The 20,103-nt window shown below is 43.0% G+C and overlaps 1 protein-coding gene across 2 annotated transcripts in view; it reads left to right on the top strand.

Moving 5' to 3' along the window:
• The window catches only part of mapkap1 (MAPK associated protein 1), a 99,703-nt gene that overhangs the window by 56,392 nt on the left and 23,208 nt on the right, over nucleotides 1–20,103 (top strand). For both annotated transcript variants that reach the window (XM_036128679.1, XM_036128680.1), the window contains exons 8-10: nucleotides 7,578–7,685; nucleotides 9,393–9,533; nucleotides 16,773–16,898. In XM_036128679.1, the coding sequence (XP_035984572.1) occupies nucleotides 7,578–7,685; nucleotides 9,393–9,533; nucleotides 16,773–16,898 (375 nt within the window). The remainder of the gene's footprint in view (nucleotides 1–7,577; nucleotides 7,686–9,392; nucleotides 9,534–16,772; nucleotides 16,899–20,103) is intronic.

The raw sequence follows: 20,103 nt of genomic DNA, 5'->3' as shown, positions 1-20,103 counted from the left end.
GGGGAAGCTTTATGTCCCAGTCCCTGCCATGGCTGTTGACATATTTCTTTAACATGCCGACCACGGTGCGGTTCATTTGCTCTACCTGTACCGATGACTGTGGGTGGTAGGGGATGTGGAATTTAACTTCCACGCCAAACAAAACGACAGGGAACACCTCAAAATCTGTTAAAGCCAGGAGAGAGGGTTGGCAAAAAGTAGCAGACAAATCAATGCGTAAAGACTGTCCATGGTAGGTGTTTCTATCACTTTCTACAGTATGAATTTTTGCATTTTAATAATTTCATATTTGCTTTGTTCTTTTATATCAGGGCCTCCACGGGACCCACTAGAACATGGGGACAAGTAAAAGTGACATACAAGAATATTCTACAAAGTGGTAGCCTTAAATTATTATACCTTATTTTAAAAAGGCACTTGTTATGTCAAGAGATCCAAATTTCAGTGTCATTCCTTAGACACTGGAAGTAAAGGACACGTGCAAACTGGGAATTTTCACACAAAAAAATCTTTATCTATAAAAAATTAAGTTCTTCCTTTTTCAAGTCATCCACAGTTTACACGGTAAAACTGTATTGCTCTGTGTCTAGATAATCCATCCATAATTTATTCTAATACAATATACGGCTCGACCTGAAGCAAGCCTTTCAAAGTAAACCTAAACTTCACAATAAAATGGCCTGAACAAATCTTCTTACTGAATATGATAAAAATAAAAAGCAAACCATCATACAAATAACTTAAATATTTTCTATTTATGGCTCTAACACCACTTTTTCCTCTTTTAAAGCCACTGTTAAATGATGTTTGTCTGTTTATAACAGCCACCAAGAAAAATCTCTACAATTACACTGTCGCGCTGCGCTAAAGGATCCTGTCTATTGCGCAATACGCGATTAATTCGAAAAACTCTGAAATTATTCTTGCACCTTCCGCAACAGGTTGCAGTCGTGAAAATGGACGACATGGATACGACAGACTTCCCTATCTCCTCCGCTTATAAAGCTGCGATTTAACCCTGTTTACATGAAATAAGACTGCGAGCGAGCAGGCTTAAGCTTGCTCACATGTTCATCCTGTTTCCTTTCCCCAATGGGAGGTGGGAGACAAAACTGAGCCAAGCATAGTTTGAATCGGAGCAGATCACCATTTGTTTCACATCTATGGCGGCTGCCTGCTGGATGGTGATGAGCACTGCTGCGACTTCAGCATACTGGCTGGTCTTGGGCCCCAACCGGTAGTGGTTAGGTTCGGTGGAGTTGCGTCCCACCCAGACGAGCCCTACTCCGGCTCGGAGTTGGTGTTCATGCATGTAAGCGCAGCCATCTGTGTAGACTCTTGGTTGCCCGTGACACCGTTACACAGTAACGGTGGGTTGATGGAGGGCTCCCAAAGGTGGCTGGAACGCTGAGGGTCATGGCTTTTGTGTCACACTCACAGTGTTTGCACTCTGCCAACCCCTGCCCCAGCACCATTCTGTTGTTCTGGCTGTACTTTACCTCAACGTTGTAGCCTTGGGGTGCTATCATCCATGTTGCAATGCGACTGTTGGACACTCTGCCTTCTCTTAAACGTTCGCTGTTCAGGAAGGTAACTGGCTGATGACATGTCTCGATGATCACTTTCTGACCTTCGATATAGCTGCGGAAATGTTCCACTGCACAAACTGTTTATAGAAGTGCTTTCTCACAGTCTGAGAACTTGACTTCCACATTGCTCAGCGGTCAACTCGCGTATGCCACTACCCGCATGTCTTGCTCGTATTTCTGTTTTAGCACGGCGCTCAGGCCCTGTGAATAGAAACTGGCTTCCAGATAAAACTCTTTGTCTTTGTCTGGGTATGCCAGGCATGGGGCAGAAACGAGCTTCTGCTTTAATAGCTGGAACGCCAGTTCTTGAGGCTCCCACCAGTTGAACGGCACGTCTTTACGTAGCAGTTCAGTGAGCGGCCTAACCATGTCGGAATAGTCCTCAGTGAAATGACGCGAGTAGTTACAGACCCCTAAGAAGCTTCGGAGCTCGGAGACATTTCCTGGAGCGGTTATGTCTTGGATGGCTCGGATCCTATGAGCTTAGGGTTCATTGCCATTTGGACCTACTGTTAGACCCACATAGTCGACTTTCGTCCTACACCACTGGCCTTTGGTCCAAAACAAAACAAATTCTAAACACCGTGGTAAACTGTTAGTTAACCTCCACTTCTTAAGTCCTAGAACAATAAGAAAGGGTTAAAACAGAATAAACCATGCTAGAAATGATTTTTGACCTTATCACACTGAGTTGCGTGGTTGCTTTTTCGATCAGCTTGCAGTTTAATCTTGTTAAACATGTGACAAATTCGGTCAGAAAATCTCGGCAGATACTTTCAAAGTTTTTCTTTGTGATCATTTCTTTGCAATGGTTCCACCTTTTACCAATATGACCTTGGGGTTTTGCATTGTAAAAGAGTTGACCTTTATCTGGCTGCTTAGGCTTTTGTGGCAGCCTTTCTCCAAACCTTTCAGTCTGCTGGATCACTGAAGAACTGACTTTGTGTCGTTTCTTAGGCCTGTTTCCTGTCTGAAGGTTTAAGACTCTACACTTGCTTTGTTTCCTGTCACATTGCAAACGAGTGTTCCAAACAAGCTGGGCATATCTGCGGATCTCATGCATGGAAAAGTTACTTTCCCTGCAATGCATGGTCACTCCATAACGTACACTCTCGTGTAAATTACGAAGGAACAGAGACTTAAAAAGTGGGTCTTTTTCAGGACCTGGAGAATTACATCCCTGAGAATAAACGTTCCTTAAACAATAGTAATAATCCCTGGGTGTTTCATTTTCCTGTTGAATAACGCTGAAAGCGTCAAGAGTTATTGAAGCCTGATTCCTGTACACAGAATATTCTTCTCTTAAAGCTTTGCAAAGAGCTGAATAACTGTCACAAATCTCTGGAGGAAGAGCTCTAATGAGCTCTAGTTGTTTACCTGGTATTCTTTGGGGCAGTCCACTGCAGCAGGATGAAGCAAGGCTTCATCATGGACAGTCTGACTTCCAGCATCTCCCATGGAGTCTGTGGAAGTACTTCCTGTAAACTCAAAATTTAGAGGTTCTGTTCTAAATTTTGGCAAGACTGGTTCTGTTCTAGGTGCTGCGTTAGAATAATAATAATAATTGAACTTTATTGATCTCACAATGGAGAAATTCACTTCTGCATCTTAACCCATCCCCTTGGGGAGCAGTGGGCTGCCACTGTCCGGCGCCTGGGGAGCAATTGGGGGTTAAGGGTCTTGCTCAGGGACCCAGAATGGCAGCTTGTGGGAGTTGAACTCAGAACCTCTGGGACCAAAGCTCTGTGCTCTAACCACTAGGCCACCACTCCCACTAGAAACTGCAGAGCTGTTCTGTGATTCCAGCTCCTGCAGTGATTCAACCTGCTGAGGTTGATTGTGTGAAGATATCACCTGAAGGGTGGAGAACGCACTTCTCTGGTGAGATGCAGCCTTGCTGACATCAGGAGTTTTGAGGTCCTTGGTCTCAGCGTCAGCTTCCTCCATCCTCACCTCTGCCTTTGAGAGCTCACATCTGGCAGCACTCACTCTGTCCAAAACCATCTGATGCTCAACCTGTAACTGAAGATATTGTTCATCTTCTAGTTGTGACTTACGTTGATATAACAATGTAAGTTGTCTCACAACCTGAATCCGAGTCCTTTTGGTCGGATTCTGAATTAAGTTAATTAGTTCCTTAATCTTGTTATCGCATGCAGCAAGGTTAAGACTGTTTAAATTATTTAATTCATCTGCCTCTCTATGTCTGCTTGGTCCACCAAAGGTGCAGCTTCAAATGTGAGACGTTCTGGCTCCATCTTGCTAACACAAAACAAACATAGTTATGACAAAACTTTCAAAATAACATAAGATCCAGTCGGTGCACGCTTAGCTATGCCTATATGTTTAAACATACATTTTGCAAATACTTATTTGTGTGTGTAGAAACAGGTGCTCGAGTTGACTGTTCAACATGCGTCTTATGACGACACTATTCTTTCAGTGTTAAGAACGCTAAACCTTTAGGACTTACAAGCTCTGTAGCGACTGCTTACCTTTCTTTAGGGTTTACTAGCTTTTGTGCAAGGCTTCACCATTTAGGAATTACTAGCTTTTTAGCTTATGCTTGTCATCTTTCTTCTAAGGGAAATTAGCACTTTTAGCTTTAACACTAGAAGTCCCAGAGATACGAGAATTTTCGTCAGCCTCCAGTCCCCCCGACAGTACTTCACAACTCATGAATCCCTGTTCAGATGTAAATGCCCCATTAGCCCTGTCGTTGGAGAATCATTCCACCCCCTTCAGTTTCGGTTTCAGCTCAAGGCTCTCTGTTGACGAGTGTTTTACCTGAGAGAAGGGGGAAAAAAATCCTATTTGAAATTAAATATAACTAGGTCTACGTCATCAGTGTCGCCAACACCGCGCGCGTATATATATATATATATATATATATATATATATATATATACTGGAGGACCCGACTGAGTTCGCACTGGAAATAGGTTTCCAGCTCAAACCGGTTGGGCAAGCGGGGGGGGGGGGGGGTTGCTTGGACGGTACCAAACGGAGACTGAGCGAACACGCTGGTGGACACCAGTGGTGAGGGAAGCTGTCAAGCTGAAGAAGGAGTCGTATCGGGCTTTGTTGGCCTGTGGGACTCCTGAAGCAGCTGATGTGTACCGGCAGTCGAAGCGGCAGGCGGCTCGGCTGGTCGACAAGGGAAAAACTCGGGCGTGGGAAGAGTTCAGAGAGGCCATGGAGAAAGACTTCCGTACGGCTTCGAAGCGATTCTGGTCCACTATCCGGCGTCTCAGGAGGGGAAAGCAGTGCGGTACCAACACTGTTTATAGTGGGGGTGGTGTGCTGCTGACCTCGACTCGGGACGTCGTGCGTCAGTGGGCGGAATACTTCTAAGACCTCCTTAATCCCACCAACACGTCTTCCATTGCGGAAGCAGAGCCTGAGGACTCTGGGTCGGGTTCTCCCATCTCTGGTCCTGAGGTTGCCGAGGTTGTTAAAAAGCTCCTTGGTGGCAAGGCTCCGGGGGTGGATGAGATTCGCCCTGAGTACCTTAAGGCTCTGGATGTTGTGGGGCTGTGTTGGTTAACGCGGCTCTGCAGCATCGCGTGGACATCGGGGACAGTTCCCCTGGATTGGCAGACTGGGGTGGTTTTCCCCCTATTTAAAAAGGGGGACCGGAGGGTGTGTTCCAACTATAGAGGAATCACACTCTTAAGCCTCCCTGGTAAGGTCTATTCGGGGGTTCTGGAAAGAAGAGTCCGTCGCATAGTCGAATCTCGGATTCAGGAAGAGCAGTGTGGTTTTTGTCCTGGCCGTGGAACACTGGACCAGCTCTACACCCTCAGCAGGATTCTGGAGGGGGCATGGGAGTTTACCCAACCAGTCTACATGTGCTTTGTGGATCTGGAGAAGGCATTCGACCGTGTCCCCCGAGGGATCCTGTGGGGGGTACTCTGGGAGTATGGAGTACCGGGCCCTTTAATAAGGACTGTCAGGTCTCTGTACGACCGGTGTCAGAGTCTGGTCAGGATTGCGTCTCTGCTATCCGCGGATGACGTGGTCCTATTGGCTTCATCAGGGCGTGATCTACAGCTCTCACTGGAGTGGTTCGCAGCCGAGTGCAAAGTGGCCGGGATGAAGATCAGTGCCTCCAATTCCGAGACCATGGTCTTGAACCGGAAAAGGGTAGAGTGCCTCCTCAGGGTTGGGGAGGATGTGCTGCCCCTAGTGGAGGAGTTCAAGTATCTTGGGGTCTTGTTCACGAATGAGGGGAAGATGGAGCGGGAGATCCGTTGTGGTGAAGAGAGAGCTGAGCCAAAAGGCGAAGCTCTCGATTTACCGGTCGATCTACGTTCCTACCCTCATCTATGGTCACGAACTTTGGGTCGTGACCGAAAGAACAAGATCCCGGATCCAAGCGGCTGAAATGAGTTTTCTCCGTAGTGTGTCTGGGCTCTCCCTTAGAGATAGGGTGAAGAGCTCACTCATCCGGGGAGGACTCAGAGTAGAGCCGCTGCTCCGCCACATCGAGAGGAGCCAGTTGAGGTGGCTCGGGCATCTGGTTAGGATGCCTCCTGGACGCCTCCCTGGTGAGGTGTTCCGGGCACGTCCCACCGGGAGGAGGCCCAGGGGAAGACCCAGGACACGCTGGAGGGACTATGTCTCCCGGCTTGCCTGGGAATGCCTTGGGATTCCTCCGGAGGAGCTGGCCCAAGTGGCTGGGGAGAGGGACGTCTGGGCCTCCCTACTGAAGCTGTTACCCCCGCGACCCGACCCCGGATAAGCAGAAGAAGACGGACGGACGGACTAAACAACAACGGACACAACACTGTAGTTTAGCTCAGCGCTAAACAACAACTGCTAACCTGTTAAGTAGTTTCACTTTAACTGTTAACAGCAACACGCGTTTATGACAGGCACTTTACAGCAGTAAGTGTATTTAAATACGTGCGTATAATCCGGCTGCGCAGGGGAAAATACACCCTGTAACTTACAACTCCTATGTTTAGGAACGTTTAATATGCTTGTTTAGCTTTCAGAATATTAACTGCGAGTGACATGGACCACTAACCTTTCAGCCAGTAATTAAGTGATAATGCAAGGTGTTTTGGAAATTCAGAGGTGGCAAAGAATGACAGCTAAAACCGCTAAATTGCAACTTTAGTTTTAAAGCCGCAGCTCAGTTCTAACCACTTGTGGTAAGCAGAAAGGGGAAAGGAGAAAAATAATAATAATAAAAAAATAAAAAAAGGATTTTTTTAAGAAATTAAAAAAATTATAATTTGGAAAAAAAAATATTAAAAGGGAGTAACCATAAAGAAAGTTTTTAAGAAACTGACTTTCTTGAAATGATCATTCAGGGAAACTGAATGTTTTCACCAACAATCATGAAATGACTGTTCTCATGACTACCAAACCCAGACTCTTCCATTGGATTGGCAGACAGAGAGGTATGATTTGTCATTCAAAAGAACAGGTCCCCACTGCTCGAAAGTAATTACTTGGGGGCTGTTCTTGGCTTGCTCTGGTCTGCCATTTGAAAATTAAATAATCTCAGAATTTATACATTGTAGAAACTCCAAAATAGCTTCTTCACTGGAAATTAATTAGACCGATCAGTAGATTTCAGAAGGATGGATACAGCAGGTGCCGATCTCCAGTGGTCATTGGGCAAGAGGCAGGGTACACCCTGGACACAATCATCACAGAACAACACAGAGACATTAAGGACAACCAACCAGGCACACACATCCACCTAAGGGTAATTTAGAGAGACCAATTCACCTTTCAGTCATGTCTTTGGACTGTGAGGGGAAGCCAGAGTACCCAGAGAGAACTCCCACTTGTACAGGGAGAACATACAAACTCCAGGAAGGAAAAACCCCAGGCCAGGACAGTGATGCCAACTGCATCACTATGCAGCCTACATAGAAACAATTACAAGAAAAAAAAAAAAAAACAACTGACTGACTTGGAACAGCCAGGAACTGAATTGAAAATGAAACTGATCCCATGATTCTTCAACAGGTCCTATGTATCGTCTGGAGAAGCAGATGGAGCCAAATGTTGCAGTAGACCTGGAATCTACTCTGGAAAGCCAGAACACCCTGGAATTTTGCCTGGTCAGAGAAAACAGTGAGTAAACCAACCATGAACGTGTAAGTACAGGGTTTGCTACAAATTCATTCTAGTAGCTGTTGTGGTCGTTAGTGGTGGCAATGCACCATACTAGAATGTTGTGGACTGCAGCTACTTTTCAACAAATGGGATCTTTTTCAAATCTTTTTCATCAAGTATACAGCAATTTTAAAGCCAAAACTACATGTTAGAGCCACAGACATGTAAAATGAATGTATAGTTCTATAATCACTCTGGCTTTTATGTATTTTGGATGTATCTAGGCTTTTTAAGGGTGTAACTAACTTTTCCATTTAGGCTTTATTTTTATTTGATAACTAATGACAACGTAGTTCATGGGGTATGGCTTAGTATACTGTAAATTATATTTACATACTTTCAGGCCTGGTAAAGACCAGAATATTTGAATACTAGATTTCAACTTGGCTGAAAAGATCGATTACTTTTAAAGGTTTTGTTATTTCTGACATCTCTTGAACTGGATACAAGTGTTTATGCTTGTCTGTCATTAGATGCAAAGAATGCTGCAGAAGGAATTTAAAATAAAGTAACAGACAGAAACTTCATATTGACAGATCCTTTGACTGCGGCACAGAGTTGAAAACTATCCCCTCTGAAAACATTAAATTCAACTCAATTCCATTTATATAGCGCCAATTCCCAACATGTCATCTCAAGGCAATTTACAAAGTCAAATTCAATCAAATACTCCAGACTTATTGGTCAAAATGTTTCCTATCTAAGGAAGATTACATCGAGTCTTGACAAGCAGCATTCACTCCTCCAGAAAGAGCATGGAGCCACAGTGAATAGTCATCTGCATTGTCGATTGCTTTGCAGATATCCCTCATACTGAGCATACCTGAAATCATCAAGGTTCTTAAAGTTATTGTCTTTGATTTACCAGATTTACAGCTTATAGTGTTGTGGGATTCCTTCCTGAAAATTACAGTTTATAGAGGCAGCTAGTGTGGTTGACTTGTTAGTGGCATATTTGCCGAGGTTATCCTGGAAGAAAAAATTATTTGCACACAGAGCACGGTTAGTCTATAAAGACATACATGTCCCTTTATATAATAAAGTAGCTTATCATCCTATACAGCCTTAGACAATACTTTAGTATTGAGGTAATTGTGTCCAGAATCTAGTCCTTCGTGATCATTCATTTTTTTCTGTATCCAAAGAAATATTGTTGCTACTTTAGAACTGTATTACTGTTAAACCCTATTATGTGTTTGAGATGGGAAAGTTATTGAATGCGTCCCATTGTAATTCTCCTCACTTTTATTAACCAAAGACCAAGAGGCTTTTGGCTAAAGACCTCTAGGTCTTGCAGTGGGTGGTCAACAACCAGACTAAATTTTTTTTTATATGAAAATTTGCTGCTTTGTTCCTAACTACTTCATCTTCACGCCTGTTGCTAGTAACCAGTCAACAATCTCTAAACAGAAGCCCAGGACAAAAAATAACTATCCCTTCATTTTTCTTCCATTTTTGAGTCATTAACCCACTGAAAATGCTCTTTCCTTATGGCCCTTGAATTTTTCATATGACAGTGGATCTAATTCAGTCAGTCCCACTTAAAGCTCCAGAAATCTTGCTAAAAGTGTTATAAATGAGCAGTGATTTTCAAATCAGCAGCTCTTGTTTTTTTAAAATAACCATTTTTTTTAAGTCATGGAATTCATCATTCTTCTGTTACAGGCTCCAGAGGTGAGGAGAGCTCAGAAGAAGACCCTACTATTGACATTACCACTGTCCAAGACATGTTGAGCAGTCACCACTACAAGTCCTTCAAGATCAGCTTGATCCATAGGCTACGTTTCACCACAGATGTCCAGCTAGGTACATACTACTTGGCAGTCTTGGACACGTTACTAAAAGTAACTAGTTATAGTAACTAATTACCGTATCTTCCCGACTATAGAGCTCACCTCTATATAAGCCGCACCCACTAAGTTGTTAAAAAAAACTAGAGAAGTACATATAAAAGCCGCACTGGGGTAAAAGCCGCTGATATCAACTGAAGTGGTTACCGGTACCTCGTTTAATAGAACACAACTGAACAGATTAGTTTTTGGAATGGTGCCTGTAGCACAAAAGTAAAAGTGCTGATCAAACAAAACAGAAAAGTTATTGATTGATTTATTCATCGTCCTCCTGCGTACTGAAACCACTGAAGTCATCTTCTTCAGTGTCGGATCTGAACAGCCTCAGAAGAGCTTTTTCACATACCTTTTCTGTGTGGATATCAGTGTTGCTCTCCGTGTCGCTGTCATCCCGGGGTGAAGCTGGCTCTGAAGCTGCGGTGCCCTCTTCACACAGCAGTCCTGCCTTTCGGAACCTGTTGGTGATCGTAGATTCCTTCACGCTGTTAGGATCCACTGACATACATCAGAAAATTATGCTCTTCGCATGCGGGCAGTTTTTGTGAAGGATTTTTCGCCGCTCGCCTCCAAGCTTCCCATTCACTCCGGAGTGCTGCTTTAAACGCTCGATTCACACTGATGTCCAGCGGTTGCAAAAACTTTGTTGTACCACCAGGAATCACAGCAGGAATTGAGTTGGTTCTCTTGATAACTGCTTTCACTAAATCGGTGATGTGGGCCCTCATACTGTCCAAAACAAGAAGCGCCTTTTTCCGGTGAAAAAATCTTTCTGGGCCCCTTCTGTAGCACTTTGTTAATCAGTCCTTCATTAGACTTTCTACCATCCATCCTTTCTGGTTGACTTTAACCACTATGTCCTTCGGGAGTTGGTCTTTCGGCATAGTTTTGCTCTTAAAAACCACTATCGGGGGAAGCTTGTTTCCAGAGGTGGTGCAGCCCAGGGCGCAGGTGAAATGTGTTCTCTCATGTCCGGTGGTTTTCACCATAATGGATGATGCACCTGTCTTGTTTACGGTCCTGGTCAGAGGCAGATCAAATGTCAGTGGCACTTCATCCATATTCATAATGTTGTATGGTCCTATGGCAGGGGTCACTAATTAAAAATCAGCGGGGTCCGAATAACAAAAAAACAACCAGTAAAGGTCCGGACACATTTTTAATTACAATCCGTTACGTCAAACAGTATTTAACACTGAAATAAAATGTTTATGCATCCACCTTATACATTGACTTTAAAAAAAAAAAAAAAAAAAAAAACAACATAAAAATAGAACGTTTTTCTATTTTAAAATCCAAAGTGCTTTTTGATTTGGCTTTTTTTTTTTTTCTGAAAAGTAGCCAGCAGCAACAACCCTGACTGACAAAGCTCGTTGGCTAATTTGTATCACGTGCATCCTGGTGCCTGACGCTCCGGAGGGCTTTGCCATATTAACAAGAGAAGCGGCGCAAGTGAAGTTAGCACAGGGGTTGAAGCAAAAATAATGTTTGACTGAAAGATTTTTCTCGCCAACCCATATATTCCCGGGGCCATGGACATCATGCCGCATTAGTTGGCTCACTTGCTTAGTGTGCAAAGTCAACCAAATCTGGTACTTTTAAAATATCCATTGAAAATTCCTATATCTCTGCCACCTTTCAGCTTTAGAGCCTTTGCGTCATCCTGGACAGCCTCTCCATCACTTTCCACATCCACATCATCATCTGGGTTACTTTCATCTATGCAGCATCAAGTTCTTCCTTCACACTTTTGACAAACTGGTCCACAGTCCACTTTACAATCCCAGCTCCCTTTCCTCCCTGTCTTCCGGAAAACCTCCATAAACTGCAGCTGGTTCGAAGGACAGCAGCTTCATCATTACATCATCTCCTTCACACCTGTACATCAACTCCACTGGCTCCCTGTCACATTCAATATAAACCAATATTATGATCATACAAGGCCAACCACAGCCTTAGAAATGCAGGACACATCATCAACACTATCATGATATAATACATTTTAATTTGACACAGATTGCACATGTCAATAATCAGTCTCTGCTTTGCCCGTTATGTTCACCAATTAATTATTACAGTTTATAAAAAGGCATGATTTAACTTTTTTGTGTCAGGGTTTGTTTATCGATGAACTCAGAATGCACACACGGAACTAAAAGTTTGAGTCTTTATTGAAGGAAGTATGCTGGGTGGTGAGTGATGAAGACCGGAGGTTCAGGACTGCAGAAGGTCAGGGATGTAGATGATGGCAGGAGCTGACGACCTGAAGTGAAAGAGAGTCACGACTATCCAGGCAGCCGGGAATGCTCAGAACTGCTCGGCTAACAGGCCCCGTAGCCACAACAGGTTAGCAGTTCGTTGGAGACACCAGGGCACAGAGCTGAGCTTCTCCAGGGCGGCTAGTCAGGTTAGCAGAACTTGGGAGACACCAGGGCACAGAGCTGAGCTTCTCCAGGGCAGCTAGTCAGGTTAGCAGAACTTGGGAGACACCAGGGCACAGAGCTGAGCTTCTCCAGGGCGGCTAGTCAGGTTAGCAGAACCTTGGAGACACCAGGACACAGAGCAGAACTTCTCCAGGGACAAACAGCAGAGTATCAGTCTAGAGAAACTGGCAGGACTAACCTTAAACAAGAAAAACATTTCTTCTGAGGCAAAACCGGGGACTGGCATGGAGAGGTGTGGAATGATGACAGCCCAGGGCTGAACTGAAGGCAGAGGGAGGTTTAAATAGAGCACTTCACAGGTGGAACAAGGGTCTGGCTAATTGACTGGTAAATTGTTAACAGGTGTGACTGACTGCTGAGGAGGTGAAGTGAAGATGACAAAAAATAACTGACAATGAAAACTAACAATAAAGTCAAACCTAACCCACATGAGATGAAAAAATGAAAATAACAGAAAAATGAAGTTAAACCAGAACTCAACCATGACATTTTGAAGTTTAATAAAATGGTTATATATTAGCCCAGTGACTGGACACCTGTCCAGAATGAACCCTGTGTCCGCGATCCACTTTAACTTCATAAAATTCTCTCTGAGAATCGCCCTTCTCTGGCCTCACCCAGTTAGAACCCGTTCTCCAGTCCATGTTGTAGCTGCAGTTTATAGTTTTCTTAACAATTCTGTAAACATCAAAATCTTTGTCATTTTATTTAGTGTCCTGGAGCGCAGCTGCTCCTCAGGTGAACACTGCTGCATACCGACAGCAGATGCAGCTCTGCCTTCTTTGTTTCTGAACAGCGCAGGTTTTTTTTTCTTGTTTTACTTTTTCCGAATCGAACCCAGTCAAATGCGGGAAATGGTTTCACATTCCGACTCTTCTTCTTCAAGGGTCATGCTAAATTAGCCTGAGCTAGCGTGTTACTCTTTTTTGTGTTTTAAATAAAACATAATAGCGAATCACAAGGAGATCCCTGGTTGGTCGCCGCGTTTATCGGCGAGGGAATAAACGCTGACAGGCAAAGTGGCCACAGGTGGAAATAATTCATTGATTGACTGCAGGAGCATCGACAGAAACACTTACCGAGGAAGTTGTTGTCAGCAGTTCTATCAGCTAAGCTTTCTGACCTGCTGGTTTGCATTAATCCAAAGAAAACCTTTGACCAACGCTACTCTCATTCATACCATCTGTGGCCAGTTTAAAATGCTCTCCCAAAAGTTTAAATTATTCGAACACCGATAAACTTCAGACTGGCAATGTTCGCTTTGCAAAGACCAGCCCTGCTCTCTTTCTGATTGGCTAATGTCCCGGCTCTGCCAGGTTTAATTGGTTGAGAGCAGCTTCAGATTAAAACCTTGAATAAAAAGTCTAGACGGGACTTTTTGCGCTCAAATTCTAAATGACGGAAATCCGTCGCAGCAACGGAGAACTTATACCCCTGAGTTAGACACTGTCGTTGGACATGCAGTAATATATAAATGTTTTAAATCAGGTTGGGTCCGGATTAGTCAGCAGGTGGGTCCGGATCCGAACCCCGATCCGCTAATCCGTGACCTTTGTCCTATGGCGTCCTCCGCAATCTTTGTTTAAAGAAATTGTCGTAAATTTGCAACTTTTTCCTGGTAATCTGGGGGGAGTTTCTGACAGAGTTGTCCACGCCCTGATGGACAGGTTCTTTCTTCTCATGAGTCTGAAACACCAAGACGGTCCTCCGTTGAAATCATCAATATTAATTTTGCGGCTTTCAGCCGGATTTGCACGGTGGATACACCTCAGCCACCTGCTCTCTGAGTGTTAACCCAGTCCTCAAGAACATTTTCAAGTTCAGGTCACCTGCTTTTATGTCCTCTGAAAGCCTTTCTAGTTTTTTTGCATTGAATGAGTTCTTACCGCTGCCGTCTCCAGCGCCGAACCATGGATTCATTCACGTCAAGTTTACGTGCGGCAGCTCTATTTCCTTCCTGTACTACCAGATCGATGGCCTTCAACTTAAAAGCGGCATCATATGAACTTCTTCGTGTGGTTTCCATGATGAGTGGGTATGGCTTTGAACAAAATTCTCCGTCGTGCCTGCTGCTTACAAGTGCTAAATAAAAATTAGCGCTTTCTTCTTAAATTTCCAACTTTCACTTCCCATCCGTCTTAAAACCGCATGGTTCGAAGCATGGGGAACAAGTAGCCGCTTATAGTTGGGAATATATGGTACTTCTTCCAAAAACAAACTGAGTTACTCAGTTCCCGCACTGTCAAAGTAACTAGTTACTAGACAAATTAATTATGCAGTTACTTTTTACGATTTAAAATGTCAACGCATTTGAATGACTTTCCTGTTAGTGGAACTTTATATTGTAACTCATACCGTTGTAAAAGGCATAACCCCCAGACGCATATTGAAAAATGCTACCAAAGTGGGCGGTTCCAAGAAACAGGACTAAGTGTGGGAATGAGCTGTGGGGCTTTTTTTTTGTGGTACTCAGGGGTATGATCAGGACAATGGAAAGTTACATTTTCACACATGGTGTAACATCTGGGGCTTTTGCCATTGATTGTTTTTTTGAGGTGGACGATTTTTCACCCTCTCGTCACCTGAGTAGGGTTTAATATTTTTCCCAAAAATGAGATGTATCAAATCCCGGGAAAGACTATGCATTTCCCGGGAATCCCGGGAAAAACGCATCAAAGAAAAACGCATCCCTCGCTTCACCATGTCTTGGAATATATCAGCCAGTTTGTTTTTTTGTTCATTGGCAAAACCTCTAACCTGTTGGGAGATTTCAGAAGGATTCTTGGGAAGAATATGTCCATCTCTCTTAAGTGCTGATCTGAGATCATACTATTAAACGTAAATCCATCAAAAGCTGCCATCTCCGCTAGTATTTCACCAAGCAACTTGCTAGCTTTGCTAAAGTAGCCATCTAGCATTTTCAGACGTTGTAGTAACTGTGAAAATGTAGTGTAATACATACATGACCACTAGGAATCGCTGTTACCGTTTGAGAATGTTGACCATAGAAGAAGAGTGAGCGGTAGTAGGAAGAGAGCCGAAAGAGAAAAAGAGCGTGTTGTGGAGCTGTACGGTGTTCATGTCTGGAAATAAACCTTCTCCTTGTAGAATAAAAGGTCTCCTGTAATTTACCACAGACGTTTTGTTGATGGGCTTTCTTCAGGAACTTTCCTATGCTGAGATTCTAAATGTCGACCCCCCAGAACACCTGACAATCCGGTCACACAACATGCACTTTGCGCTTTCATTTTCAACCTTTTTAAAATGCTCCCATACAAAGCTGGCAGTAGACATCCTCCTTAGGCGGTACCGCGGTAGGCTACTGAATGCAACGTAAGACAACAATAGAGGCGCACTGAGCGCACTCCAATAGGAGCGCACTGGATTATTTTTTTTACTTTCATTTCCCGTTTCCCGTCATAACATTTCCCGGGAATCGGGAAATAGTTTTGATCAGATTTCCCGGGAATCCCGTCTCCCAGGATTAAACCCTACACCTGAGGTTGACTCGGTGATGCCTGAAGCCGGCACTGCCGAGGCAGGGAAGGACAGAATGGCTCCACAGTGGTAAAGTGATGTTAACGGCTTCAATTGCTAACAAGGGCTAACATTCAAAGCAGTAACAAACTTTCAAAAAGTTTACATTTACATGTAGATTCCAATAGGACTGTCTAACTGGTCGAGCAGCCATGGAAATGGGACCCAAACAGCAATCGAAAAACATCTGTGGAAGCTTCTTGTTTTGTTTGTTTTTTTATTTGGTAGTCAACAGTGTAACCAAACTGAACAACCAACACCCAAAACGAACAACAAATGACAAACGGCTTAAATACAAATTAACCTAAATTGGGAAAAACTATTATTAGGGTTGCATCTAATAAAAATGAAAAAATACTATACTATTTATATTAAACAAAGAGCATACAAAACAATACATTTACAAACTGAAAATATCTTAAACACATTTTAATAATTACTTGAAGCTCTGCATCAACAGAAAAATCCAATCTGGACAGAATCACTCCTTTTAATCCGCTTCTTAGGTTGAGCCTGTAATGGTTATAAATAATTATCAATTAAATGAGCACATCACTCATAAAAAAACAAATGATGCATCGTTTGTCTTTAAGTTATTTATTCAAAGGCATGAGTGATTGAATGTCTCTGTCCCCCAACGCAGTCAGAAAACAGAGCAACGAGAAAACGGACACACTAAACTTTTATACATTCTGGGTGAACAAAGAATGTGGGGGTTATCTTCAAAGGAGTGCAGCCACTGGTACGATCCAGTTATTATCTAACTCTAACTTTCCTTGGAAATGAAAACACAGTAGTAAATCTGTAAGCATGAGAGCTTCTTTCACACGGGAAAGTTATGCAGGTGCATCCAGAGAAGATATGATCAGAGTTACATACATCAATAAAATTTTCCACAACAAGCCATACCCAGAACCAATAAATTGGGTACAAACCCCTGGGGACTGCTTTGTATGTGCACCTGAGAGTGAAATGCCAAGATGACGTTCCTCCACTCCAGGCAAAGACAAGCCCAGAAAAACACAAAACTCCAACCAAACAAAATAAACAAAATTAATAACCAACTGATTTGTTGTTTAAAATGTTTTCTATTAATACATTTTTAAAACAATAATCTGCAATCTGACATAAAACATTGGCTCATTGTTACAGTGACATGACATATGCTCCCTGCTATAAGGTTTTCCACTGTAAACTGATAAAAACTGTCTTTGCAGGCATTTCAGGAGAAAAAGTGGAAATTGATCCTGTTACCAATCCGAAGTTCTGGATTCGACAAAAACCCATCTCTATTGACTCGGACCACCTATGTGCCTGTGACCTCGTTGAGGAGAGAAGCCCCAGTGAGTGTTCTCATGAAGTTCTCTAAAGTGTGCATCTGTTGGCCCTTTTCCTGAGTTGACAATTTTACTCACATATAAAAGGAGAATTGAATGTTGTAATGTTTCAAAAAGAACTGTGTAATTACCATGGTAACAGTGTTTCCCACCCTATCATCTGAAAGTTTTAGCAAATAGCACCAGAAAGCTAAAATCCCACTAATTCATAAATGTCACCATCATATTGCTTGAGCCTCGTCAAGCATTATTGACTTCTTGGTTTGCAGCATTTAACGGACCACTGATCTCTTAAGCTCTTTTACCTTAACTAAAATGTTTCACTCATCATCATCGTCATAACCAATTTAGTCTAGGGTACTATTTTTCTGTATGAGAGATGGACTGGTGAGTTAATGCAAAATGATCAGTATAAAAGTGAACTTTCACTCTAAAGAGTTTGTAGCTCCAGCTGAACTGAATTGCTTCAATTGGTAACAAGTACTTGCATGAAGTTGATCCAACTTTATTTATTTTATAAGTTGTCAAGTTAAGCCATTGTAAATAAAGTAAGTTGGGTAAACTTAATTCAATTACTTGTTACCAACTGAAGTTATTCATGTAAGTTGGAGCTGCATTCTTTTATTTTGTAAAGTCACTGGCAAGCACATATTAGCACATTCATTATATACACAAAATTCTAAAAGAAAATCAACTTTGTATCCCCACATGAGTAAAATTTTTAGGAGAAAACATTTGGGGCTGACCAAAAAAATTATTACACTTTACTACAGGTTAATGTTAGGCCTCTGGAGTGTTGTGTATTGAACCCATTTATTCCAACATGCGTCAAACAGATGTAATTTGCAGTTAACTGCTGCTGCTGCTCGATTCTATAAATGTCCATCGTAACCCCATTCCAGCTGCTCAGGGTTGGGCTTTCCTGTGTTAGTCATTTCCTTCTTACTTGCAATCAGTAATATGTTTAACAGGTGTTTGGATGCATACCACAGGACTGGAAAAAGAAGGACAAAGAACAGTCTTTATTCCAAAGGATAAGGGCCAATTAAAAATATTCTGTAAAGCAACATGAATGTCTGTCCAATATTGTTTTTGTAAAGGACAGTCCCATAGAATGTGACAATGGTTTGCTTTTTGGTTTCCGCAATTTCTTCAATAGGTATGGGGCGCTCCATGATACTGTGTTTTCTGGCTTGGGGTAATAAAGTAACTTGGAATTATTTTTCCTATTATGATATGGGAAGAGGATTTATCAGTAAACTTTGAACAAAAGATCCAGGCTCAGATATCTCTAAGAATTTTCAAAATGACTAGAAACCCAAATTTACTACTAATACAATACAAAATCCTTCACAGAGTACACTATACAGGTCAAAGATTATTTAAGATGGGTTTTGCACAATCTAATATTTGTTTACAGTGCACATGCAATAATCCTGACAATTATATCCATGCACTATGGTTATGTACACCTATTGAGAGGTTCTGGTCAGATATGTAAGGACTTGTCAAAGTGCCTGAGTTGTAAAATTTCACCTTCCCCCTAGGGGTGGGCGATATGATAAAAATCTAATATCATGATATCTTTGGGCTATATCACGATACACGATATATATCACGATATGTTCAAATAACCTTGAATAACAAATATTTTTAGCCAAATAGTGCCTAAAGTTGCATTTGCATATCTAATTTTAACATGTCAAATTATTTTTGTTTGAAAAATTTATTCCAAAATAAAAATTAATTAAAAATGTTATATTTTAGCCATTTTTAAATCACAGCTGCACATAGAAGCTTTTGACAAATTACAATATTGTCACATTAGAGCTCTTTCGTGGTCAACAATGGACCTTAAAAAACAGAACATCCCAGCAGCCAAAAGGAACACCAAGAAAAAATCGGACACAAAATAAACCTAAAATAAAAGGTGCTCTTTTGTGCTTAAGACATATAAATCTGTATAATAAAAATGTGACAATCCCAAAAACAAAAGCTTGTATTGTGACTATAAAATCAACTGACAAGTCGCAGCTACATATTCAGAGCATTTAAAAAATATTTACATTGCTCTTTAGGTGCTGGGAAATTTTAAACAAACTTTTTTTTCTGTCATATGGGATTTAGCAAAAGAAGACGTCAGTTTCAACAGTTTTACGTATTTCACTGCCATATGTATCACAAAGAAAACTATCCTCATCAATTAGAAAAGCAAAAAAATTCTCAGTATCAATCAGTATAGAGATCTTTTGCATCCACATCAGATCGATATCTCTGGGCTCCTTTGATCGGCTCCATCACTTGGTGGGGGTGGGGGACTGTGGGGTGTGTCCTGTAGGGTATGGAGGCTGATTCAGGGGGTGGCTGGGTCTTGGGGCTCTGGGGGTGCCTGGAGTGGGGTGTTTGGTTGGTCTGGCCCCAGGGTCTGTGGCCCCCACCTGGGCGTGGCTTGGGAGCTTCAGGGCGGCCTCTGTTGGCTGCTTGCAATGCTCTTGGGGGGGGGGGGGGGTTGCGCTGGTGCATGTGGGTTACTGGCCTGGTAGCTGTGGGTCTAGGTGGGTCTAGGGTGGGTCCAGGGCTCTGTGTTCCTGGGTGTGTCGTCCTTGGGCAGGTGTCCCGGTGGAGCCTCAGTGGCTTGGGTTCTGTGGAGTATGTCCCTTGGGGGTTTGGGCCGGTGTATGTCTGGGTATCTCGCCTTACTGGGGCCTCTGGTGTGCTGAAGGGCCTTGGAACCTGTTGAGCTGGCAAAGGGGGAATGGACATTAACATCTCATGGCAGATGCTCTCCTAGCATTTTGCTAGGTGTATATTGTCGTATGTGCGTATGTGGGTTGGGAGTTGTTTGAATGTTAGTGTTGGGGTGGGACTACATTTTCTTTCATGGGGGGGGGGGGGGGGTAGGGGATGGATGTTTGAAGGGCTCCGTGTCTGGCTCCTTATCTCTGTCTCTCTGTGCCATTTCTGTCCGGGGAACAAGGGTCTGCATGGTTCAGGTTGGCTGACTAACCAGAGTTTTTTTCCCGGGACGGTCCGGATGTAGGGTGTGCAGGTTGGGTGGTGGTGTTGGTCCTGGTTTGTGGTTGCTCTCGGGCCCTGCCACCTGTCTCTTGCCCTTCGGGCTATGGTGGTGTGGCTGGCAGTGCCTCCCTCTCCAGGTGGGTTTTCGGCGAATGGGGGTGCCTATTGGAGTCAGCAAGGGAGCTGGCCTCCT

Source organism: Fundulus heteroclitus, unplaced genomic scaffold (genome assembly GCF_011125445.2).
Source record: "Fundulus heteroclitus isolate FHET01 unplaced genomic scaffold, MU-UCD_Fhet_4.1 scaffold_107, whole genome shotgun sequence".
Lineage (NCBI taxonomy): Eukaryota > Metazoa > Chordata > Actinopteri > Cyprinodontiformes > Fundulidae > Fundulus > Fundulus heteroclitus.
The sequence above is the reverse complement of the archived record's forward strand: the minus strand, read 5'-3'. Positions and strand labels throughout refer to the sequence as shown.